Consider the following 24,068-nt stretch of genomic DNA (forward strand, 5'->3'; position numbering starts at 1 on the left):
TCCTATGGGTGCCTCCATATTCTTGTGGATTCCACCACAGCTCCTATGGGTGCCTCCATATTCTTGTGGATTCCACCACAGCTCCTATGGGTGCCTCCATATTCTTGTGGATTCCACCACAGCTCCTATGGGTGCCTCCATATTCTTGTGGATTCCACCACAGCTCCTATGGGTGCCTCCATATTCTTGTGGATTCCACCACAGCTCCTATGGGTGCCTCCATATTCTTGTGGATTCCACCACAGCTCCTATGGGTGCCTCCATATTCTTGTGGATTCCACCACAGCTCCTATGGGTGCCTCCATATTCTTGTGGATTCCACCACAGCTCCTATGGATGCCTAGCGTAGAACTACTACCCCACGTACTCCCTCTAGACTCTATATGATTTCCCAACCCATGCTTAACCTTAACGTTATTCACTTATACATTCACTTATCCTTTCACATCCTTATTCACTTTCCCTTATACATTCTTATTCTCATTCATTTTCCTTTACACTTAGACTCGTACTTGAACTCATTCACTAGACGCCACCCGTTATCGGTGTCACACACACTACACATCACACTCAGGTTTCACTTACAGTATCATTAACAATCAGTAGTCATCTATCCTCTTAGCATTCACTTCTTTCTAGCTTCCTAGCTTTAATCACAAACCACTCATGGGACTACACATCCAAACATACAAGTATCCATTACCAATCAATCATCACCACAACAACACAAGACAGTTCATTAAGTCCCATTTAACAGTATGAGGGTTCTTATGCATCATGATCCATTCATCTATCAACCTAGTAATAACCATGTTCTATCATCCTAACTCTCAAACAGGGTTTAATCAAACCTAACTCCAACATAAATAAGTATACAGTACATGGGAACAAGATGGGTTCAAGACACTCCACCTTAGCCTAGATCTGGATCCGGATCTGGAAACAAGAGACAAGGGAGAGGAGATCTGAAAAGATCTGGAACAAGTAAACAAGAGAGAGACGAGATCTGGTCACCATCACAACACCACACAGCAACCACCATCACCACACTCGGACGATCACCCCACCACCACTTGGACGACCACCACCACCCCCACCGGCGGCTCGGCTTGCTCTCGGGGGGACTCGCGGCGAGGAGAGAGGAAGAGATCCAAAGAGAGAGAGAGAGAGAGAGAGAGAGAGAGAGAGAGAGAGAGAGAGAGGCGTGAGAGAAGAAGAGAGAAAATGAAAAGAGAAGATTGACGGCTAGGGTTTCCTAGTCTCTCTAAATCTCTGCAGAGCTTCGCTCAAGTTTCAGAATGAGAGAAAAGTAAGAGGAGGCAGCTTCATTTATAGGAAAATGAGGGAATCCTAGGTCATTTACCCTAATGGACTGCAGTCCTAACGGGCTCTGCTTAAGAATTTTTTTGGGCTAGGAACCGGGCCGTTACATGTATGATATTATTACCTGCCGACAAACTCTGCTATTTCAGGAACGGCTGTGTCAAAGAAGAACCAAGTTCCTTGTGTGGAGTTTAAATACAGTTCACCTGATTTAGAAAAGCACTTCTAAGCTAAGATTGCATGTAAGAGGTTTTTTGCAGTAAACTATATGCACACATTCAACTGAATAAGATGGCGCATGGTCCTTACCTCCAAACAGTTTAGGATTAACTGAGGTCAATAACACAACGGACTGAGATTTGTCTCCTGCTTTCAAGAGGCCCCTAAAAGTTGATGCAACCTCGTCCCACAAATATACGTTGACGGTCACAGTCCTGTAGTGGAAACAATAACAATCTGTTTATCTGGGTTCATGTTTGAAGCTGAAATTATAAGGTGACAACAAAATACACTTCCATACAGACACGTTGCACAACGTGAGACCATTACAAAAATATGTAAACACTTACATTTCGATTAGTAGGCGAACAACAATTCTGCTTGTGGCTGCGTTGTTCTGGAGATCGGAGCCTTTGACGGACCGTATTTCACCCACAACATCTGCGACAGAGTATTTATTTTTAACAACATATTACAATGTTGTTTATATATTCGTTTAATATATTTACTAAATATTTAAAAGAGAACACACCTGAGAGCTTCAAGTTGGTGTTGGCAAGCACTTGAAGATGGTCAATACGCCTCACCATGAATTTGTCGGACTTGATCACAGGACCGTCAACGAAGACTTCATCAATACGGGTTGAAGAGATGAAACGGATCACGAACTGATGTTCAGTGATCTTGTACATGTGAGGGATTCGATCAACTTCAAAACCGTCCAATCTCACAATAGAACCGGCTTTTAAAGACGACCGGAGCTGGCTGGTGAGGTTTGCGGGAATGAAACCATTGATCACCGAGTCCTGTAAGAAAACAAAATTGTTTTTTCAGTCTAAACTTAAAAAACATGAGGAGACGTGTTCATATACGAATAAAAATAATATTAGTAATATTTTGAATGAATTAAAATTAAGTTTGAGACGATCAACACCTGTTCATCGAGGAGGAGAATAGTTATTCCCATAAAGTCTCCATTTTTGTTGAAGTTATGAGTATCCCAGAACCGGATGAGGCGACCAACAACGGACTGAGCGGATATACCGAGGCGGAGACTGTTGAACGTAGAGTAGGCGACGGCTGCGTTAGCGTCTGCGGCGGTATAGACGGCGGTGGTAGGGACGGGAGCAGCTGATGAAGCCATTTTAAGTTACGATGCTTAAAGAAAGAAAAAGAGTCGAGAAGAAAATTGCAGAGAGAAATGATACCTGACTGTAGGCGATATTGATATATATAGGAAGGGGGTGAAGACGTTACAGGTAGAGGAATCGCGAACACGGCAGAGATCGAGTCATAATGATCAGTAATATATAAATTGGGGAAGAGGAAGCGCCCTTGTAAGAAAAAACTCGTAGAAGACGGCGAAGCCCACAAAATAAAAGACGAACCCATAACAGTACATTTTTTTAAAAAAAAATTAAATATTTTTTGGACAACTATTTGAAATAATTAAAAACATGTGGGTCCCACAATTAGGGGTGTTCGATCCGGATATCGGTTCGGGTTCGATTCGGTTTTTCGGTTTCTCGGTATTTCGGTTAGAAAATATAACTCCCATTCTAAATCCATATTAACTTTGGTTTGGTTCGGTTTATATACCGTCTGTTTTCGGTTTATTCGTTTTTATACCAAAACAAAATAATTTAGTTTGGGATCATATTATATAAATTTTAGAGTCATTTAGTTTCGGTTTATATTTTCAAATAGAAGAACAAAAAATAAAAACGCTTATACCTTCAGATGAAATAATTAAATCTATAATTCAATTCAAATATCGAAATTTGAAAAAAAAAAACAGAGAAAAGCATGAAAGAATTTTTTTTTCCATTCTTTCATGTTCTAGTGTTCATCAAAGTCATGGTTCTTCAAATGAAACTTTGTCCGTTTATAAATAAGGAAAAAGTTGGGAAGTTTTTTTCGAGTTATGATCCATCAATCTATGGTAAAAGAAAGAAAAAATATTAAAAGAAGAAGACTAAGAAATAAGAACCATGACAGTCTTTTAATTATATTTTAAGTATTTTTCAAATTATGATTCTTTATTACTAATAAAAATATGATATGAGCAGTGTAATGAAAAAATAACTTATATAACAAATAGAATTTCATTTGACGATATAAAATATGGACATATTTACATGTTGCTATTTGCGATCGGTTTTGTTCGGGTTATTCGGTTTAATTGGTTATAAACCAAACGAAATCCAAATCATACGGTTGTTATAAAATCACACCCACTCAGTTTATATGGTACATACCAAAACCAAACCATATTTTCTATTTCGGTTCGGTTTTGTGCGGTTCGATTTTACTGTATTGGACATGTCTACCCACATTGTATAAAACGGTCCTGGTTTTTTTTTCCGAATTTATATTTGAAACTATTAGCTGTATCTAGTGTTCAAAGTATTATGTCTTTTTGAAAAATTCCAAACAGATCTGCATCTAAAAAACTTATCAAGCTTACCTTTTTGTCTTGATTGCAGTTTGTTTTTAAATTCCAATCCGGTCACTTTATACTTTGATTATATATTTAAGATTTTTTTTTTTTATGTTACTACATTGAATATATAAATCCGACTGCACTCAAGGAGTCTGAATTTGTCCATTCTATTTGAGGGCTGGTTTATTGCTGAAAGGAAAATACATATTGGATGTTTATGCTGAGAAATAAAATATATATTTTCATGTAACTTATCTGTAAAGCAACAATTAGTCGTAATCTATGTTAGATCCCATGCGTAGACCTTTGTTAACAGATGGGTGTTTTTACTTAATTAGCCTATATAACTACATACTTCCAATAGATTAGTTTCAAATGTTTTAGTCATGCTCAACCTCCCAACTATTCAATGTTCTCGTTCTAAGCATTATACTCCGGCTGAAGACTGGTACTTTTTTAAAAAACTGGCATTAAACTTATTCTAATAAACACATGACTTGCACATTTGGATTCAACTCAGTAATAATAAAATATGCAGTCTCGCAAATTTGGAATCTAACTTAAGCCCGTCAAAGATCTATTAATAATAAAACATAGAGAGACATACGTAGATATGAAGAAGATAGAAGGAATAAACCCAAAGTTGAGATTGAAAACATAGATAGTAGAAGTTTTTTTAAAAAAGCATATAAAAGACTGGAGACGGGCTGGTAGGTGGTCATTCTGCGAGTTACTCATGGCTACGCTTGCGTTTCTTCAGAGTATCTGCATTCTCAGGAGGGGCTGCTGAAGCACACTCCTCACCGTACTTGACTTCCAAAACAGACGGACCAGAGGACGGAGCGGTTAATCCTACGTCACCAGAACCGCTTGGAATAATGCCCTCACTGTGTTCCTGAGTTACATAAACGTGCTGTTTTAAAAACGGATACAATTAGTCAATCAACTGACATGTAGAATTAGAATACCTTCAGCTGAGTCGCAATGCTGCTATCTTCATCAGTGATGGTGGAGACTGTGAATGTACGGTGATTGGGAGTGAAGTTGAAAGGTGTGACACGGATCTGGAACACAAATTCCTTCCCTGCAAGCTCTTCAAGACAGCTGGGCAGATACTCCTCTCCACCGTTTGAAACCTGCATCAAATTGAGAACAGCGCTTCAATGGTTGAGGAAAAGAACATATATAACCTAGCATGATATAAATGTAAATGTTTGTGTGAGTAAAGAAGGAACCGCATTGAGTGCCAGAACAGAAGCTTCCTGTTTTGTCAGCTTTGTCATCTCTTTGTCGAAGACAACAAAAGTTGCGCTGTCATTGCCATCATCAACAGCAAGCTCAACACGGAACCTTTGTTAGAACGATGGAATAATCAGTCAATAATTACATGGGTGTTGGGGATGGATTTACATCCTCCTCAAGGCCCATTAGATATTGAACTAGACCCATATGGTTAGGAAGCCCTAGGCTTCATCTTTCTATAAATAAGGAGCTACCTCCTTATGAGAAAGGATCTTCTCTTCTTCCATTTTAGACCTAGAACACATCTTACAAAGAGTTTATATCATTTTAGATTTACTTTACACTAGAAATCATTCTTGTAATACAATCTATGATCAATAAACTCTTTTTGATGTTCATTTCTCATTTGGTTCTTTCAAGATTTCTCCTAAACCTCAAGAATCTAATCTTTTATTTTTAGATTCTTTATTTGATTGATTCCAACAAACACCACCAACATAAACACCGTTTTTGGATCAAACAATTGATATATTCTAGAAAATGCTAAAAATTAAATAAACTCACCTGACCACACCAGTCACGTCTGAAGTTACACATCTGGTACAGTTCAGCGAAGTTCCAAGTCTCTCCAATTTTTTGTGGCAGCCAGTGCATGACACAAAAGACCACTCATTTTCCGGGATGACACAAACAATACGGGCCTTGCAGAGGAAATCAGCTTCTTGGGTCTGCCAAATCGTAGTACTTTAGGAAATGGAAACTTCTAAACTAACTAAACTATATTGGTGTAGACAAAGTCAGACAAGAACCTGCTCATTGGAACTGGAGATGAAGCTGTTGAGATCCCTAATCGAGACAAGCTCCTTCTTTTTTATTCCTTCGAGGGTGTCAATGCAGGAATACACTTGAGCTGATGTAGCTCCAACTCTGCATACAATATGTTCGCACCATTAGAAAACAGGAAAATCATGTTATTGCATCAGTAGTATCTTGTTACCTGCTGACAAACTCTGCTATTTCAGGGAGGGTGGTGTCGAAGAAGAACCTAGTTCCTTGTGTGGAGTTTAAATACAGGTTGCCTGATTAGCAAAAATCACTTGTAAGCTAAAATTGCATGTAATATGATTTTAGCGTAAAATTAAATGTAAACTCCCAACTGAATAAGAAATCGCATGGTCCTTACCTCCAAACAGTTTAGGATTTACCGAGGTCACCAACATCACGGACTGGGATTTGTCTTCTGCTCTCAAGAGGCCCCTAAAGGCTGATGCAGCCTCATCCCACAAAGATACGTTTACGGTCACAGTTCTGTGGTGCAAACAATAAGAATATGTTATTGGGGATCATATACTTCCATACAAACATGGTACACAATTTGAGACCACTACAAAAATTTGAAACAACTCACGGTTCGATGAGTAAGTGGACCACAATTCGGGTAGTAGCTGCGTCGTTTTGGAGATCAGACCCCTGAACGGAACGTATTTCACCAACAACGTCTGCAAGAGGAAAACTTTTTACAACACATTACAACGATGGCAATATATATATGCAATGAGAAAGAGAAGAAACCTGGGAGCTCAAGGTTAGTGTTAGCAAGCACTTAAAGATGATCAATACGCCGGACCAGGAACTTGTCGGACTTGATCACAAGAGCGTCAGCCAAGACTTCAACAATACGTGTTGAAGGGATGAAACGGATCACGAACTGAAGTTCTGTGATCTTGTACATGTGAGCGACTCGAGCAACTTCAAAACCATCCAATCTCACAATGGAACCGGCTTTCAAACACGACCGGAACTGGCTGGCCCGGTTAGCGGGGATGAAACCATGAATCACCGAGTCCTGTAAGTAAAGAAAATAATTTATTCAGTCAACACTTAAAAAAAACACGAAGAGACGTGTTCATATGTAAACAAAAAAATAAGTTTGAAACAATCATCACCTGTTCATCTGAGGAGGAGAATAGTTATTCCCATAAACTCCCCATTCTTGTGGATGTTTCGAGAATCCCAGAACCGGATGAGGCGAGTAGCAATGGTCTGAGCTGATCTACCAAGGCGGAGAGTGTTGAACGTAGAGTAGGCGCCGGCGACGTTAGGGACGGCGGCGTTAGCGACGGAAGCACCTGATGAAGTCATTTCCGCGAAGAAGTTACGAAATGTTAACGAAGAGAAATAGGTGAGAAGAGAGTTATAGAGAGAGAAGATACCTCACCGCAGACGATCTTGATATATAGGAAGGGAAAGAATACGTTACAGGAAGAGGAATCGCGACAACAGCAGAGATCGGTTCATAATGATCGAGTAATAACAATAGGGAAAGAGGAAGAGCCCTCGATTGAAAGATCTCGAGGAAGACGGCAACCCTAATCTCGAAGAGGTCGACCCCCACGAACACACTCAGCGTCTCAGGAAGGTCACGGGCTAGCAAAGCCTACGCCGTTGAAGAAGAAGCCCATAACATAATACTTTTAAAAAAAGATATATTCTAGAAAATGCTAAAAATTAAATAAACTCACCTGACCACACCAGTCACGTCTGAAGTTACACATCTGGTACAGTTCAGCGAAGTTCCAAGTCTCTCCAATTTTTTGTGGCAGCCAGTGCATGACACAAAAGACCACTCATTTTCCGGGATGACACAAACAATACGGGCCTTGCAGAGGAAATCAGCTTCTTGGGTCTGCCAAATCGTAGTACTTTAGGAAATGGAAACTTCTAAACTAACTAAACTATATTGGTGTAGACAAAGTCAGACAAGAACCTGCTCATTGGAACTGGAGATGAAGCTGTTGAGATCCCTAATCGAGACAAGCTCCTTCTTTTTTATTCCTTCGAGGGTGTCAATGCAGGAATACACTTGAGCTGATGTAGCTCCAACTCTGCATACAATATGTTCGCACCATTAGAAAACAGGAAAATCATGTTATTGCATCAGTAGTATCTTGTTACCTGCTGACAAACTCTGCTATTTCAGGGAGGGTGGTGTCGAAGAAGAACCTAGTTCCTTGTGTGGAGTTTAAATACAGGTTACCTGATTAGCAAAAATCACTTGTAAGCTAAAATTGCATGTAATATGATTTTTAGCGTAAAATTATATGTAAACTCTCAGCTGAATAAGAAAGCGCATGGTCCTTACCTCCAAACAGTTTAGGATTGACCGAGGTCACCCGCATCACGGACTGGGATTTGTATCCATCTCTCAAGAGGCCCCTAAAGGCTGATGCAGCCTCATCCCACAAAGAAACGTTTACGGTCACAGTCCTGTGGTGCAAACAACACGAATATGTTACTGGGGATCATATACTTCCATACAAACATGGTACACAATTTGAGACCACTACAAAAATTTGAAACAACTCACGGTTCGATGAGTAAGTGGACCACAATTCGGGTAGTAGCTGCGTCGTTTTGGAGATCAGACCCCTGAACGGAACGTATTTCACCAACAACGTCTGCAAGAGGAAAACTTTTTACAACACATTACAACGATGGCAATATATATATGCAATGAGAAAGAGAAGAAACCTGGGAGCTCAAGGTTAGTGTTAGCAAGCACTTAAAGATGATCAATACGCCGGACCAGGAACTTGTCGGACCTGATCACAGGAGCGTCAGCCAAGACTTCAACAATACGTGTTGAAGGTATGAAGCGGATCACGAACTGATGTTCGGTGATCTTGTACATGTGAGGGACGCGAGCAACTTCAAAACCATCCAATCTTGCAATGGAACCGGTTTTCAAATACGACCGGAACTGGCTGGCCCGATTAGCGGGGATGAAACCATGAATCACCGAGTCCTGTAAGCGCAGAGAAAATAATTTATTCAGTCAACAATCAAAAAGACGAAGAGACGTGTTCATATGTAAACAAAAAAATAAGTTTGAAACAATCATCACCTGTTCATCGAGGAGGAGAATAGTTATTCCCACAAACTCCCCATTCTTGTGGATGTTCCGAGAATCCCAGAACCGGATGAGGCGAGCAACAATGGTCTGAGCGGATCTACCAAGGCGGAGAGTGTTGAACGTAGAGTAGGCGCCAGCGAGGTTAGGGACAGCGGCGTTACGGGAGGCGGCGTTAGCAACGGGAGCACCTGACGAAGTCATTTCAGAAGAAGTTACGAAACGTAAACGAAGAGAAATAGATGAGATGAAAGTTGTAGAGAGAGAAGATACCTCACCGCAGACGATCTCGATATATAGGAACGGAACTAATACATTACAGGAAGAGGAATCGCGACAACATCAAAGATCGGTTCATAATGATGGAGTAATAACAAAAGGGGAAGAGGAAGAGCCCTGCGATTGAAAGATCTAGAGGAAGACGACAACCCTAGCGACCCCCGACGGACACATCCAGCGTCTCAGGCAAGTGAAGGCCTAGCAAAGCCCACGTTTAAAAACGAAGCCCATAACAGAAGATTTTTTTAGAAAAACTGATGACGTATCGTCCTAGAAATGATGCAAGGAGCTCATTATAATGTAGATTACAGCCTAAGTTATTAAACAAAAGACAAAGAAACCGGAATAAATAAAGCTTAAAAATCCCGGTTCAAATGGGTGACATACGAGTATAGTACATTACCTTAGAAATGGTTATTTAAAGAGGAAAAAGAGAAAATAGATCTAGCTAGTGGCTCGTTTCGCTGCTTCAGATCTCCCTTTGATCAAAGCCTCTTCGGTCAATGGAATAATCAAAACCAGAGAGCGCACGCATTTTCTCTCTCGATTCCCTCGTAACTGCAACGATCTATCTCTATTTCGTTGGATCGAGTGTTTGATTGTTCAGGAAATTTTGCTATTGAAGACGAATACGATATGGCGGCGGGTGGATTTGTGAGCCGAGCATTCGAGACGATGCTCAAGGAATCTGGGGGCAAGAAGTTTCCTGATCTCCAGAAAGCCATTCAAGCGTATCAAGGTCAGATCTCCTTTTTTAAAAAAAAAAGAAAATTGATTATCTGCTAGATGTTAGGCTTTAGATCAACTTCTCGCTTATAGTTTGTATCTGTGAACGGTGGACAAAGATGCGAAATGGGCAACGTGTTATTTGTTAATTTTACAAGGACGTTCTAGTCAGGGTTTGGTTACATGATGGATGGGTTGCTTAGTTCTACGGTAGGTTAAGGAGAAGTGTGGTCTATTATTATTACCAGCTGAGGTTTCAATTGATCTGTATACTTCCTATGAACTTTCAATAGCTCCCATTTGTGATTTTACAGATGGTTCCAAGGTTGTTACACAGGCTGCATCCTCGAGCATAGATGAGAGGTAATGACCAGACCACCGTTCCATTTTCTTCTAGTTTGTTGGCCTTTTCCCATCTTTCAGGAGTTAGTCACTTCTGTGGATTGAGTTTTCTCGACAGAAATACTTTTTTACTTTGAAACTTTATTTTGATTTTAGGTAATCATTTGTTGATGTTTGTGTTATTGTCTTTTAACCATGGTAGCTACTAGCCACGCTTGATATCATGAAAACCCTTTGCCAAACCGTATTTGTCAAATATAGTCTTCTGTCAGAGTTTCAGCCCCTATTTTATGCTATTCTAGTTTCATTTGTCCAACTCTTTAAAGTTTCGTATTTTATATGTAAAGGTGCCCTGTTCTGTCGGTCTTCCTTCCTTGTACATGTGACAATTAAGTTCAGTGGTCTATTTCGACGTGACTACCACTATATTTTATTTTCATCTTCAGATCACAAGCTGAAGGTGAAGGTGCAAAAACTGGAGGAGAAGCAGATGAACCGCAAAAAGTCCCGAGTGGTGAAGTGGCCGAGCAGGCCAGCCAGTCAAAAAGCGGGACTATCAACATTTCCTTAGCAAATGCTGGACACACATTAGGGGGAGCTGAAGTGGAGCTTGTTCTGAAGCCTCTACGCCTTGCATTTGAGACGAAGAACTTAAAGATTTTTGATGCTGCTTTGGACTGTCTTCATGTATGTCCTTGTTTTCTTTTTTCTTTGAGCATCCCTGGTTGTTTGCTCCATTAAAACTTGCTTTTCTAAGATTCCTGTAGTCCTGTAGTGTATCTCCAGTCCTTCTATTGATGTTATGTAAATGTTCTTTTCTCTTTATTTGTTGCAAGCAGAAACTCATTGCCTACGATCATTTGGAGGGGGATCCGGGTTTGGATGGCGGGAAGAATTCTGCACCTTTCACCGAAATTCTAAACATGGTTTGCAGCTGTATTGATAATTCTTCACCAGATAGGTATGTGCCTCTCTGTTTCCAAAGCTTCTTGAGATTGGCCACACCAGTTCTTAAAGCTGAAAAATTTATGCAGCACTGTACTTCAAGTGCTGAAGGTTCTTCTTACAGCTGTTGCTTCAGGAAAGTTCAAAGGTAAGCCTCTGATCTAGAAAAAGCTATGTTATGTAACTCTTAGATAACTGAACCGGTTTCCTATTTATTGTTCTTGAAATATCAAATTAGATTACTATAATATGTTTTGATCGCAGTACACGGGGAACCATTGCTGGGAGTTATTCGAGTTTGCTATAATATTGCTCTAAACAGGTATACTTTCTCTCCTTTTATCTGAATTTTTTCATCACTCCAGTTGTAATCACTAAATGCAGTTTTTACATGTAGCAAGAGCCCAATAAACCAAGCAACATCTAAAGCAATGTTGACTCAGATGATAAGCATTGTATTCCGGAGAATGGAGACTGACATTGTAAGGAATTTGAATTTCTCAGTATTGCGTTTGTTTTATTGATTGAGTGAAAACAAAGTAACTGTTGTATGGATGCGCTGATAATTGAATGTACAATTTTAGGTTTCCTCATCATCTTCAGTTTCTCAGGAAGAACATGTTTCAGGCGACAGTTCAAGCCTTAAAACTGAAGAAATTATTGCAGCTGACCAAAGTGAGAAAGAAATGACATTAGGCGATGCACTCACTCAAGCAAAAGACACAACTCTGGCTTCTGTTGAAGAGTTGCATACTCTTGTGGGCGGTGCTGATATTAAGGTTGGTCTTGAACTTATATCTCGAACTTTTCTCAGTTGCCGTGACGCAAATACAGATGTTTCTTCCATAAAAAGGAATCTTGAAATTTTTTTTTTTTTAAATTCCTAGTAAAAGAGAAATGCATATGTTTTGTAGCGTTTTTTATATACCGATGCTCGTTGTTTCGTTGGATAAGTAGAGATATTTGGTAGTCACTTGTCTTCGCACGCTCGCTCATTATATAGTTTTATGACGTATGCATCTCATATGGTCTTATATAGAATCTCCTGACTGAATTTTGTAAGAAATTATAATTTTGTGAGTCTGGAAGAAGTTCTCGAGGATTGTTTCTTCAGTCTTCCTGATAGATAGAAAACTCTTGTATATTGTTGTTGGTTTTTGCGGAGATGAAGTTCTTAATTCTTTGGTCAGGGTTTAGAAGCCGCCCTTGACAAAGCTGTGCATCTTGAAGATGGCAAGAAGATAAAACGGTATTGTTCATGCCACTCTGCACAATATTTGAATTTAAGTTTTTCCTAAACAAGTTACGCACATGCCTGTCTTACTCCTATAATCTTGCGTGTGACCGAACATACATTATGCCCATACTCACCTGTTACGATTAGGAAATAATGGGTTCGATTTGTTTGCTCTTTGTAAATGCCATGCCTTCTTATTGAATTCATGTTAATTCCGTAGGGGCATCGAGCTAGATAGCATGAGTATTGGACAGCGTGATGCATTGCTAGTTTTCCGTACCCTTTGCAAGGTTGGATTTTTGAGGTTCCATCTCTCTATCCTTGACTAGCTATTTGTGGTGCTTCTGTGACATATTTTCCAAATTTTGTATCAGATGGGCATGAAAGAAGATAGTGATGAAGTCACAACCAAGACCCGTATATTGTCTCTTGAACTTCTTCAGGTAAACTTAGTTACATTATCTTGTAACTTTATAACTAAAGGCATTACATGACATTAGAGCATCATATAAATTTTATTATTTTGTAGTCAAATAGAGCTGTAAGACATGATTGTTCTTTCTATGAACTCTTTGTTGCTTTCTGCCTAAATATCTGAGGCATGCCTTGTGTTCTAGGTTGTATTTACACTCAAAACAGTTGCTGTCCATCTTCGTAACTTTAGGGGGTGTATTCAACTAAGAGTTTCAAGTGATTTGTATTAAAATGACAAATCCACTGTTATTCAAACATGAATTTTAAAAAACACTTTAAAATCCAGTGTTATTGAACTTGTCATTTCATAAAACACTCCGAACTGTTATTGAACAAAATTTAAGTTGGAGATTTTAAAGTTCTTTAATTGTTTCTAGAGTGTTTAAGGGGAGTTCTTTAGTTATAAAAATAAAAATCTAAATCTCATTGTTTTGGATGAGATTCTAGAGTGTTTTAACAAAAATCACACCAAATTCTTTAATTCTCCTGCAATCATCTACAAACTCATTAAAAATCAAATTACTTCAAATTTCAGATTCAATACACCCCCCCTCAATGTTGTGCAAGGCCTATATTTACCTCTTTGCTTATGCTAAGTTTCTGAAAACATAGAAGGATTGATGACATTGTTATTAATGTTGCATTGCACTGAAGGTTCCTTTTGTTGTTAAGTTTGACCAACTTTTCTGCAACATATACGTTTGCAATACGCAGGGTATGCTGGAAGGAGTTAGTCATTCGTTTACGAAGAACTTTCACTTTATTGATTCAGTGAAAGCGTACCTCTCATATGCGTTGTTACGAGCTTCAGTTTCCCAGTCTTCTGTCATATTTCAGGTTTGATTTTCCAATTCATGTAGATGTTTGAGGATTCACTTTAGAATGTTATATCTAACTAGGATTTATCTTCTGACAGTATGCATCTGGTATATTCTCCGTGCTTTTGCTTCGGTTCAGAGATAGTTTAAAAGTAAGCGTGTGATGTCTCCTGTTTTGAATTTCTTCTTTGCGATGATTGTTACCTTTTACCATATTTTCTGATCCTAAATCTCATTTTTAGGGTGAAATTGGTATCTTTTTCCCCATCATCGTCTTACGATCATTAGATAGCTCAGAGTGTCCCAATGACCAAAAGATGGGTGTTCTTAGGTAAAGTGTTATTCTGCTCTGTATTATCTCTTAAACGAGTGTACTATCTCTTTTTCTGTGAATTTTTATGTATATTTTTGTTTTTTGTTTTTTTGCAGGATGCTTGAAAAAGTCTGTAAAGATCCTCAGATGCTTGTTGATGTCTATGTAAACTACGATTGTGATCTAGAGGCCCCGAACTTGTTTGAACGCATGGTGTGTTCCATTTTCTTCTTGTTTATATAACTACTGTACGTCAGCAATGTGACTGATAGTTAGGGCTCATATTGCATCTTTTTCTTTTCTTCTAGGTAACAACACTCTCCAAAATTGCTCAAGGTACTCAAAGTGCTGATCCCAATCCTGCCATGGCTTCACAGACAGCTTCAGTTAAAGGTTCATCCCTTCAGGTAGGCGTCATGTCACGTTTGCTTTACCTGCACCCATAAATAAATTACTTAAATTGCTATTAATTTATTTATTTGATCTGGTTCCTTGTGAAGTATTCAATAATCAATTAGGGGAACCGTTTTCTTAAAATTTTCCAGTGCCTGGTGAACGTTCTTAAATCACTTGTTGATTGGGAGAAAATAAGGAGAGAGGCAGAAAATAGTACAAGACATGTAAACGAGGACTCTGATTCTGCTAGGGAGCCAGTTGAAACCAAAAGCAGGGAAGATGTGCCAAGCAACTTTGAGAAGGCTAAAGCTCATAAATCCACAATGGAGGCTGCTATCTCCGAGGTTATTATTGTTTAATATCCTGATGGTTGTCACTATAGTGACATTACTAACGCGTTGGTAATTATTTTTGCAGTTCAACAGGAATTCAGTGAAGGGTATAGAATACCTAATAGCAAACAAGTTGGTCGAAAGGAATCCTGCTTCAGTTGCTCAGTTTCTAAGAAGTACTTCGAGTTTAAAGAAGGTGGGACAGTCGTATTGTGCAGAATTTATGTTCAGTATTTATAGGTGGGATAACCATTCTTATGTGTAGGTCATGATTGGCGATTACCTGGGCCAACACGAGGAGTTTCCTCTTGCTGTTATGCATGCCTATGTTGATTCAATGAAATTTTCAGAAATGAAGTTTCATACAGCTATTCGTGAATTTCTCAAAGGTTTCAGACTTCCTGGAGAGGCTCAAAAAATTGATCGCATTATGGAAAAGTTTGCAGAGAGGTATGATATGTTCTGCTTAGATCATCTTTTGAGTTAAATACAAATATTAAGCTTGGTATTTATTACTTGAACTGAAAATATTTATTTGTCTATATTATCTTTTTTCCCCATTGATAGCTAACATTTTCTTTTCCACTGTTTCCTTCGAGTAGATATTGCGCAGACAATCCGGGTCTTTTCAAGAATGCAGATACTGCCTATGTTCTAGCCTATGCAGTTATCATGTTAAATACAGATGCGCATAATCCAATGGTTTGGCCTAAAATGTCAAAATCTGATTTTATACGTATGAACGCTACAACTGATCCCGAAGATTGTGCTCCAACTGAACTTCTCGAAGAGATATATGATTCTATTGTAAAAGAAGAGATAAAACTCAAAGATGATGACAGCAGCATAAGGAAAATCAACAGTCAAAGGCCAGGAGGAGAAGGTGGTCTTGTCAGTATTCTTAATCTGGGTTTGCCAAAACGAATATCAGCAGCCGATGCTAAGTCTGAGACTGAGGATATTGTTAGGAAAACACAGGAAATTTTCCGAAAGGATGGAGTGAAAAGAGGAGTCTTCCACACTGTAGAGCAAGTTGACATAATAAGGCCCATGGTTGAAGCTGTTGGCTGGCCTCTGCTTGCTGCTTTCTCCGTTACAATGGAAGTAGGTGATAACAAACCAAGAATTCTTCTCTGCATGGAAGGATTTAAAGCTGGCATACATATTGCTTTTGTTCTTGGAATGGATACAATGCGCTATGCCTTTCTAACATCGCTTGTCAGGTAAACCTGCAACACTTATTTCATACTGCCTTTTATGTTTCAGTGTGGAGAGCATTTATTTAGGTTTCGTTGTGTATTGGCTATTTATGTAAACTACAGAAATCTGTGGCATATTGATTATTTTTCGTCAAACTGTCCATAGGTTCACGTTCTTGCATGCTCCGAAAGAAATGAGGAGCAAAAATGTTGAAGCATTGAGGATATTACTGGCTCTGTGTGACTCAGAACCTGATACCCTTCAAGATACCTGGAATGCAGTTCTAGAATGTGTTTCTCGGCTTGAATTCATTGTTTCTACTCCTGGGATTACTGCAACAGTAATGCATGGATCAAACCAGATATCCAGGGATGGGGTTGTTCAATCATTGAAGGAATTAGCGGGGAGACCGGCTGAACAAGTTTTTGTAAACAGTGTGAAGCTGCCCAGCGAATCTGTTGTGGAATTCTTTACTTCTTTATGTGGTGTTTCAGCGGAAGAACTGAAACAGTCTCCTGCCCGGGTTTTCAGCTTGCAGAAACTCGTTGAGATCAGTTACTACAATATAGCTCGTATTCGAATGGTACTCTTCTGATAGTCTTCTAATCTACTAGGTGCATGGTTACATATGATAGGTGACAACACATACCCAATCTTTGCACCTCATGCAACTTGAAAGTATGGATACGCTAAGCATGAGCAGCCTTAACCATAACATAATCAAAAAGTCAAGTGGAAAATATGTTAATGTTGCTCTCTATTCTGTTATAACTTTGGGTTATCTCTAATTTTTGGTGTCTGTTATAAAACTGTTTCCTGACTCTCTTGTCTAAGTAATGTTGTAGTGCTGATAGATTATGTATCTTAGGCTATATGACTTAATTTGTGTTTGCTTTTGTGACATACCAGGTCTGGGCAAGAATATGGTCTGTCCTTGCTGAACATTTCGTATCTGCTGGTAGCCATCATGATGAAAAGATTGCAATGTATGCCATAGATTCTCTTAGACAGCTCGGGATGAAGTATTTGGAGCGTGCTGAGCTCACCAATTTCACCTTTCAAAATGATATTCTCAAACCGTTCGTTATTATCATGCGGAATACTCAAAGTCAGACCATAAGGAGCCTAATTGTTGACTGCATCGTTCAGGTTGCTTGCTGGTCTTTGCTAATTTAAATATTAATATTTTTCCTTTGTTTTTGTTACTCAGTTGTATGCAGCCATTTTTTCATCACCTAATCAATCTTCTTTCTTGTAGATGATCAAATCTAAAGTTGGAAGTATAAAATCGGGTTGGAGGAGTGTTTTTATGATATTTACAGCAGCTGCAGATGACGATGTTGAATCCATAGTTGAAAAATCATTTGAGAATGTGGAGCAAGGTGACAAACTGTCCGCAAAACTCTTGAACTTATATCATAGTTTGAGTGTATTTTCTCACTTCATTGTTTGGATAAAAGTTTTTTTAACCACTAGTTTTGTTTGCAGTTATTCTGGAACACTTTGACCAGGTGATCGGTGACTGCTTCATGGATTGCGTCAACTGTCTCATCCGATTTGCCAATAACAAAGCTTCAGACCGGATAAGCCTGAAAGCTATTGCCCTTCTCAGAATATGCGAGGATCGGCTTGCAGAGGTATGATTTCAAGCTAAATGTAGCTTTAACATTTCAGCATGTAACTCTTCAATTATAACTTTCGTCTTATATCCCACACTCCTTTCCGTTCTTATCTACTTTTTGCTCTGTCTTCAAATTCCCTCACATTTCTTAGTCTTCAGATTCCCTCACTTTCTTGTAAGTTCTCCCTCTGGAACTACATTTGCTCATTTGTCTAGCGTATGATGATGCTCAGGGACTTATACCGGGTGGTGTTCTCAAGCCTGTCAATACCAATGAGGATGAAACTTTTGATCTGACAGAGCATTACTGGTATCCGATGCTTGCTGGTTTATCTGATCTCACGTCAGATTTTAGACCTGAAGTTAGAAACTGCGCTCTGGAGGTGTTGTTTGATTTGCTGAATGAAAGAGGCAAAAAGTTCTCCACGCCTTTCTGGGAGAGCATCTTCCATCGCATCTTGTTTCCAATTTTTGATCATGTGAGTCATGCTGGAAAGGAAGGCTTAGTATCGTCGGGGGATGTTCAATTTCGTGAAACAAGCATTCATTCCCTTCAGCTTCTCTGTAATCTCTTTAATACATTCTACAAGGTACTTTAATTTGTTCTCTCTGTGCGCATCCAATCCATTATTTCTCAATTAACTTTCACACCTGTTGCAGTATGTCATGTTTATCACACGAAACCGTACAGAAAATGTTTTTCTTAACATGCAAAGTTAGAACATATTATTGCGTGCTGCAAATTTGACCATTGGAATTTCACCTTTGGAGCAGGAAGTTTGTTTTATGCTACCTCCACTTTTAAGCTTGCTCCTAGACTGTGCGAAGAAATCAGATCAGACAGTTGTTTCAATTTCATTAGGAGCACTGGTTCACCTTATAGAGGTTGGAGGTCACCAATTTAGTGAGGGCGACTGGGATATGCTCTTGAAAAGCATAAGGTCACCATCTTTCATCACAAAAAATTTCATCTACAAATGTTGTTATCTAACTTTTTCTTTCGGTTTCTAGAGATGCATCATACACAACTCAACCGCTGGAGCTATTAAATGATTTGGGTTTTGACAATCCGAATAAGAACCTGGTTGTGACAGGAGATATAGAGGCTGATGCCACTGATTCTCCCCGAGTTGATCATAATCCGGATGATAATGGGAAAGGCTCCGCCCAGGCATCTCCAAGGGTTGGTATTCATGGAGCTTCTCAAGAATCTAGGATACAGCCCAAGGACGATGGTTCTGAAGGTTTCCTCATAAACTTTTTAGCATAGTTGAAAGACAATTAGATTTGTGCAACGCCATGTTTTTGACTTTGACCTTCCCTCCTGAAGGTCGTCCGTCGTCATCTGGAAGGTCACAAAAGGAAGGGGATGATCTGAATATCCAGCGGAGTCAGACTTTTGGCCAAAGATTTATGGACAATCTCTTTCTCAGGAATCTCACATCTCAACCAAAGAGCTCTGCTGCAGAGGTGTCTGTACCCTCTTCTCCACATAAGGTAATTATTCGGGCACACACCTTGGCTGGCTTGTCATGCATAGTTCTCTTGTTTCTCCGAGTAATATGATAAACAGAGGAATATTCATCAAAAATTACTACTTCCTCCTGCAGCAGGTGGATCCTGCAGAGCCAGACAACAGAGAAGAAGAGAGCCCAGCTCTTGGAACTATTAGAGGCAAATGCATCACACAATTACTACTACTTGGTGCTATCAACAGTATCCAGGTATTAAAATGTCTTCTCTACTTAGCTATATGCTGTATGGTCTTAGGGCATACATTCTTATTATTGCATATTTCTGTGTTTGATGTTAATTCTGCAGAAAAAATACTGGGGTAATTTGAAAACAGCACAGAAGATTGCTATCATGGACATCTTATTCTCTTTCATAGAATTCGCTGCTTCCTACAATTCATATTCTAACCTCAGAACACGAATGAATCACATTTCCGCGGAAAGGTTAGGAACAAAACAAAGCCTTTGGACTGAGTTATAGTTATAATCACATCTTCCAACAATTCGTTTAATACTACAGGCCACCTCTAAACCTTCTCCGACAAGAGCTGGAAGGAACCAACATATATATGGATGTCTTACATAAGACTACAACTGGGCTTGGGGATGCTGCATCCGACACGGAAGATAAACTCGAAGGTGCAGCTGAAGAAAAGCTGGTGTCGTTCTGTGAACAAGTGCTGAAAGAAACATCTGATCTCCAGTCCTCTTTGGGGGAGTCTACGAACATGGATGTTCACCGGGTACTTGAGCTACGTTCTCCCGTGATTGTCAAGGTAATAAATAAATATAATGATAATACATCGCTGAGATAATATATAATAAAATAAACTACGATAGAAAAGGATAATTTGCTGATGCCATCTTGTTCCAGGTTCTGGAAGGAATGTGCTTCATGAACAACAAAATATTCAGGAAACACATGAGAGAGTTCTACCCTCTGCTCACGAGGCTTGTTTGTTGTGAACAGGCAAGTTCCACTTTGATTAAACAAACATGTTCTAGTCTCATCTAGACAAAGGTTGTTATAATCAGTAAGAGTTTTTTTTTTTCTGTTTGCAGATGGACATACGAGGTGCATTAGCCAACCTTTTCACAGCACAATTGAAGCCTCTTTTGCAACAGTAAATGATCGAAGCCTGTGAAATTGTGACAAAGCATACTTGCTATCCACAGTTTGGGTTATTGTTTTTTTCTCTCTCTTTTCTACATTGGAGTGGTTCTTCTCTTGATTAGATGATGCTTGTTCCTGACATGTCGATTGTAGACCGTATCAGCTGTTTTTGAGATTCTTATGCACGCAAACTTAAAAACTCGAGAACTTTTATGATATTTTGGGTTGACTCTTAATTTTCTGTTGCTGTTAGACACCGTCCACTTGCGTATCCGTAAAACTTTTTCTTTCGCTTCTTAGACATTGTGGATTTCGTTGCTATCAACATTTACTATCCTTCTCGATTTCAATTTTGCAATTTATGCACTTTTTGATAACTTGATTAATGTGTTATTAGATTACTACCTGGACCTTAATGTGAAGTTTGTTAATGGTCCTAAGTCAAAACAAAAGAAAAGTTTTGAAAAATGAAATCATAAGTTTTGATTAGCGCAAACAGCATTCTTTTGTTACGTTTTGAAAATTCATATTCATATTTCACAAAAGTAAAAAGGCATTTCCATCGTCAGGGCAGAGAAGCGCAAAAGTTGCATTTGAAACAAGCAAGGCCTTGTTTAGTTCCTTATTGTAAAAAGTATGATATATATGCATACGATCGATATATGCCTTTTGTTTTCCAAGACTTTAATCCATGTTACATTAAGAGTCCTAATTTTATGAATCATGGTTCTTCGAAGATTCAATATTAAATTGTCCCTATGACTGAAACCAATGTTCAAAAAATCGTTAAAAGATAGTAGACAATTTATAGGAAAATATTAATTATTCGGGCATTTATATCGGGTTTTTGAATGTTTGGACCAATTTTCTTAAAAATCATTCTAAAAGAATTATTTTGCCTTTTTATTGTTCAACTACATCGTTTTTCTACGCTACTCGCGGATAATATACTTTTGATTTTTTTTTTCTTCGTATTTTATCATATGTAAACTATCATCTTAATTTTAGATTAATTGTGTTTATTTGATCAATTACAACTTAATATTTTTACTTTCATGGTAAATCTTTTATATAAATGAGAAAATTTAGTTTTAAAATTTTATTTATATTAATGTCAAATAAGTTTCTATTATATGAAATGAAAATGAGTAACCTGACTATCACAGTAAAATTAGGAAGATAGTTTGAATTAGTTTTTTTTTTATTATGTTTGGCAAACTTTACTTATGTATAATATTTGAAACATTTTAGGGATTAAAATTTCATATAAGTTAACACATTAGAACAAAAAAAATTGTTCAATAATGCACTTGAATTTATTATTATTGATTGATAACTGTTTTAAAACTAAAACCATTTAAGATTTGTCTATCCATTATTAAATAAAATAATAATATTATTAATTGGAAGTGACGTACTATTATTAGCGACCAATATTTTAAATATAGAAAGATTATTTATCTGTACTTTGATATTTCTTTGAAAAATTATTTATTCACCGACCAATAAAAGTCTGCGACCTCATATTCAGTGTTTGAAAAAAAAAGGAAAAAAATAATAAAACTTTGCCAAGTCATATTATATTTTTAAAACTAAAAAAAAAAATAGTACAAATATTTTTTTAACATTGTTAACACCGTCAGCAAAACACTAAACCTAAATCCTATACATTAAACCCTAAACACTAAACCTTAAATTCTTGGGTAAATCATAAACTCTTGGATAAACCCTAAATTTTTGAGTAAACTCTAAACCTTTGGGTAAACACTAAATCATTGGATAAATCCTAAACCCTAGGACTTAGGGCTAAGGTTTAGAGTTTTGCTGACGGCGTTTAGGATTTAGTGTTTAGTATTTATGATTTAGGGTTTAGGGTTTATCCAAAGGATTAGGATTTAATGCTTAGAATTTAGGGTTTTGTGTTTTGCTGACATCGTTAATAATATTAAATAAACTCTTTTTTTTTGCGTCTAGTACTATTTTATTTATTTATTTTTACTTTTTACTTAAAAAATATAATATCACTTGGCAAATTCATGTTATTTTACGTTTAAAAAAATGATATAACAGGCTATTATTGGCCGGTGAACCTATGCCCTCGGGGTAAACTAAAAAAAAAACTCTTTTTACAATGTGTAGATGTTGTTTTTGTAAATTTGTTCTAATATAATTTTGATAACATTATAATAAATAAGTCTATATCTTATTTGGTGTTGGACTTCTGTAAATTGAAACACAATTTTGGAGAAACTGTTTGCTAATTAAATACAACGCATAATAGTGTGTGAACCAAAATTTCTTTTGAAAAAATAAATTTAAATATATGGAAGGAAAAAACATTATAAGCTGCAATTAGACATGAACATCCTTTTTTAGAATTTTTGGAGAAACAAATGTATGTTATGATTTATGGGAGAATTTTAATTTTAGCTTTTACCCTAAATTTGATATCACTATTAAAATTTATCTTTAAGAGATAATTATTTTCATAAATACTTTAAATTTCTGAAAAACTAAAACTGACATTATAAAATCATTTAAAAATGTTTAAAAATCATTTATAAAATATTTATAAAGAATTCAACCCCAATCCATAAATAATCTACTAATACTAAAAGGAGTATATCCTTTATATTTATAGACTTACTATTTATTTAAAAAAAAAGACTAACTGAGATACTAAGGCAACATAAAACAAAAATAGGAAAAACATAGGAATAATTCATGAAAACTCTATTCTTTCTCTCTTAGGCTATGTCAAGTCCAAACGACGGAGAAAAACGACATGTGTGACGGCCACATTGCTGGAAACTAACTCCTCTGTTGTTCCTGGGAGCTAGACAACGGACATTGGTTTTTGTTGATATACTTATGGCAGAAAAGATACAGCCGAGACCTTAGGACATGGTAGGAAAGTCAGATCCATTTACTTATCTCATCATCACTTTTTTTCTTCTGACCAGACTTCTTCTTTCTACTGAGATATGAACTGCCGTCTATGTTGAAGGTTTTTACTTTGATAGCACTCGCTTCCTCGTCTCCATATAACTGAAGAGAAACAATGTTCTAAACTTTGCACATTAGCTCAAGCTGTTCAAGACCAATTCCAGGATCACCGACTGAAGCTGCATAAGATTTTGGTTTTTGAACACCTGAGGACACCAGCTAAGGTATATAAAGACTTTTTACTCTACATAAATAACCAGAAAATGCAGAGACACGCATACAATTAGCGTGAATTACTTTGCTTCCACGTTCACACCCCATATCTGTGAAACGATTAGTAGCCTAGGAAAGAAAATAAAAGAGCATTCGTTAATCAGTAAGAAGATCTATGTCACATAAATAGCTTGATTCAACATTCAACAGCCGCAAAGTAAACTTACCAAAAGAGGACGTGTGACTTATTTCTTGCCGTTGCTGTTTTATTTAAGTCGTGGGTGTAATGGAATCTCCGTGAGGCATAGACACCAGTGCAGATTTCTGCGTTAATGTAATGGAATGTACCAAATAGTAGAGAGGCGCGACTGTTGGATTGACATTTAAATCACTCTGAAAAAAATAGATGGTACACTAGAATAGCAAATTCCACTTGAGCTTCTGGTATGGTAGGCATTGGC

The 24,068-nt window shown here is 37.8% G+C and overlaps 3 protein-coding genes and 1 long non-coding RNA gene across 4 annotated transcripts; 1 reads left to right on the plus strand and 3 right to left on the minus strand.

Moving 5' to 3' along the window:
• Nucleotides 1–484: 484 nt before the first annotated feature.
• On the minus strand, nucleotides 485–2,934 carry LOC106330717. The gene is made up of 7 exons (XM_013769146.1): nucleotides 2,751–2,934; nucleotides 2,477–2,673; nucleotides 2,075–2,348; nucleotides 1,893–1,983; nucleotides 1,633–1,757; nucleotides 1,448–1,529; nucleotides 485–557 (listed from the first exon to the last, which is right to left on the minus strand). Exons 1-7 carry the CDS (start codon nucleotides 2,932–2,934, stop codon nucleotides 485–487), a joined length of 1,026 nt encoding a protein of 341 aa, XP_013624600.1.
• A 1,569-nt stretch (nucleotides 2,935–4,503) lies between these two features.
• On the minus strand, nucleotides 4,504–9,341 carry LOC106330718. The gene is made up of 10 exons (XM_013769147.1): nucleotides 9,132–9,341; nucleotides 8,807–9,032; nucleotides 8,595–8,685; nucleotides 8,370–8,494; nucleotides 8,183–8,264; nucleotides 7,995–8,112; nucleotides 7,750–7,913; nucleotides 5,221–5,335; nucleotides 4,954–5,121; nucleotides 4,504–4,880 (listed from the first exon to the last, which is right to left on the minus strand). The coding sequence occupies exons 1-10, from the start codon at nucleotides 9,339–9,341 to the stop codon at nucleotides 4,716–4,718; spliced, it is 1,464 nt and encodes a 487-aa protein (XP_013624601.1). The 3' UTR covers nucleotides 4,504–4,715.
• Nucleotides 6,640–7,662, minus strand: LOC106334230. The gene is made up of 4 exons (XR_001268558.1): nucleotides 7,441–7,662; nucleotides 7,174–7,356; nucleotides 6,800–7,073; nucleotides 6,640–6,726 (listed from the first exon to the last, which is right to left on the minus strand). It is a non-coding gene; the product is annotated as an uncharacterized LOC106334230 (long non-coding RNA).
• A 434-nt stretch (nucleotides 9,342–9,775) lies between the features above and the next one.
• LOC106334229 (brefeldin A-inhibited guanine nucleotide-exchange protein 5) lies at nucleotides 9,776–20,684 on the plus strand. The gene is made up of 33 exons (XM_013772544.1): nucleotides 9,776–10,155; nucleotides 10,457–10,505; nucleotides 10,931–11,171; nucleotides 11,324–11,445; nucleotides 11,519–11,577; nucleotides 11,694–11,751; nucleotides 11,827–11,911; nucleotides 12,014–12,208; nucleotides 12,620–12,678; nucleotides 12,887–12,956; nucleotides 13,041–13,109; nucleotides 13,855–13,977; nucleotides 14,057–14,110; nucleotides 14,201–14,289; nucleotides 14,388–14,484; nucleotides 14,580–14,678; nucleotides 14,817–15,011; nucleotides 15,085–15,195; nucleotides 15,265–15,449; nucleotides 15,602–16,222; nucleotides 16,365–16,782; nucleotides 17,109–17,348; nucleotides 17,458–17,581; nucleotides 17,688–17,836; nucleotides 18,054–18,410; nucleotides 18,595–18,761; nucleotides 18,832–19,064; nucleotides 19,151–19,317; nucleotides 19,431–19,544; nucleotides 19,642–19,778; nucleotides 19,855–20,110; nucleotides 20,209–20,304; nucleotides 20,397–20,684. The coding sequence occupies exons 1-33, from the start codon at nucleotides 10,053–10,055 to the stop codon at nucleotides 20,460–20,462; spliced, it is 5,208 nt and encodes a 1,735-aa protein (XP_013627998.1). The 5' UTR covers nucleotides 9,776–10,052; the 3' UTR covers nucleotides 20,463–20,684.
• The last annotated feature ends 3,384 nt before the right edge of the window (nucleotides 20,685–24,068 follow it).

Source organism: Brassica oleracea, chromosome C3 (assembly GCF_000695525.1).
Source record: "Brassica oleracea var. oleracea cultivar TO1000 chromosome C3, BOL, whole genome shotgun sequence".
In the NCBI taxonomy this organism is placed as follows: Eukaryota; Viridiplantae; Streptophyta; class Magnoliopsida; order Brassicales; family Brassicaceae; genus Brassica; species Brassica oleracea.

Coding starts and splice junctions, on each gene's coding strand:
- LOC106330717 (XM_013769146.1), bottom strand. CDS start 2,934: ATGGGTTCGTCTTTTATTTTGTGGGCTTCGCCGTCTTCTACGAGTTTT. Junction 2,674..2,750: donor TCAATATCGCCTACAGTCAG/GTATCATTTCTC, acceptor TGGCTTCATCAG/CTGCTCCCGTCCCTACCACC. Junction 2,349..2,476: donor TTCTCCTCCTCGATGAACAG/GTGTTGATCGTC, acceptor GTTTTCTTACAG/GACTCGGTGATCAATGGTTT.
- LOC106330718 (XM_013769147.1), bottom strand. CDS start 9,341: ATGACTTCGTCAGGTGCTCCCGTTGCTAACGCCGCCTCCCGTAACGCC. Junction 9,033..9,131: donor TTCTCCTCCTCGATGAACAG/GTGATGATTGTT, acceptor CTGCGCTTACAG/GACTCGGTGATTCATGGTTT. Junction 5,122..5,220: donor CTGTTCTGGCACTCAATGCG/GTTCCTTCTTTA, acceptor AATTTGATGCAG/GTTTCAAACGGTGGAGAGGA.
- LOC106334229 (XM_013772544.1), top strand. CDS start 10,053: ATGGCGGCGGGTGGATTTGTGAGCCGAGCATTCGAGACGATGCTCAAG. Junction 10,506..10,930: donor TCCTCGAGCATAGATGAGAG/GTAATGACCAGA, acceptor TTTCATCTTCAG/ATCACAAGCTGAAGGTGAAG. Junction 14,485..14,579: donor CGAACTTGTTTGAACGCATG/GTGTGTTCCATT, acceptor CTTTTCTTCTAG/GTAACAACACTCTCCAAAAT.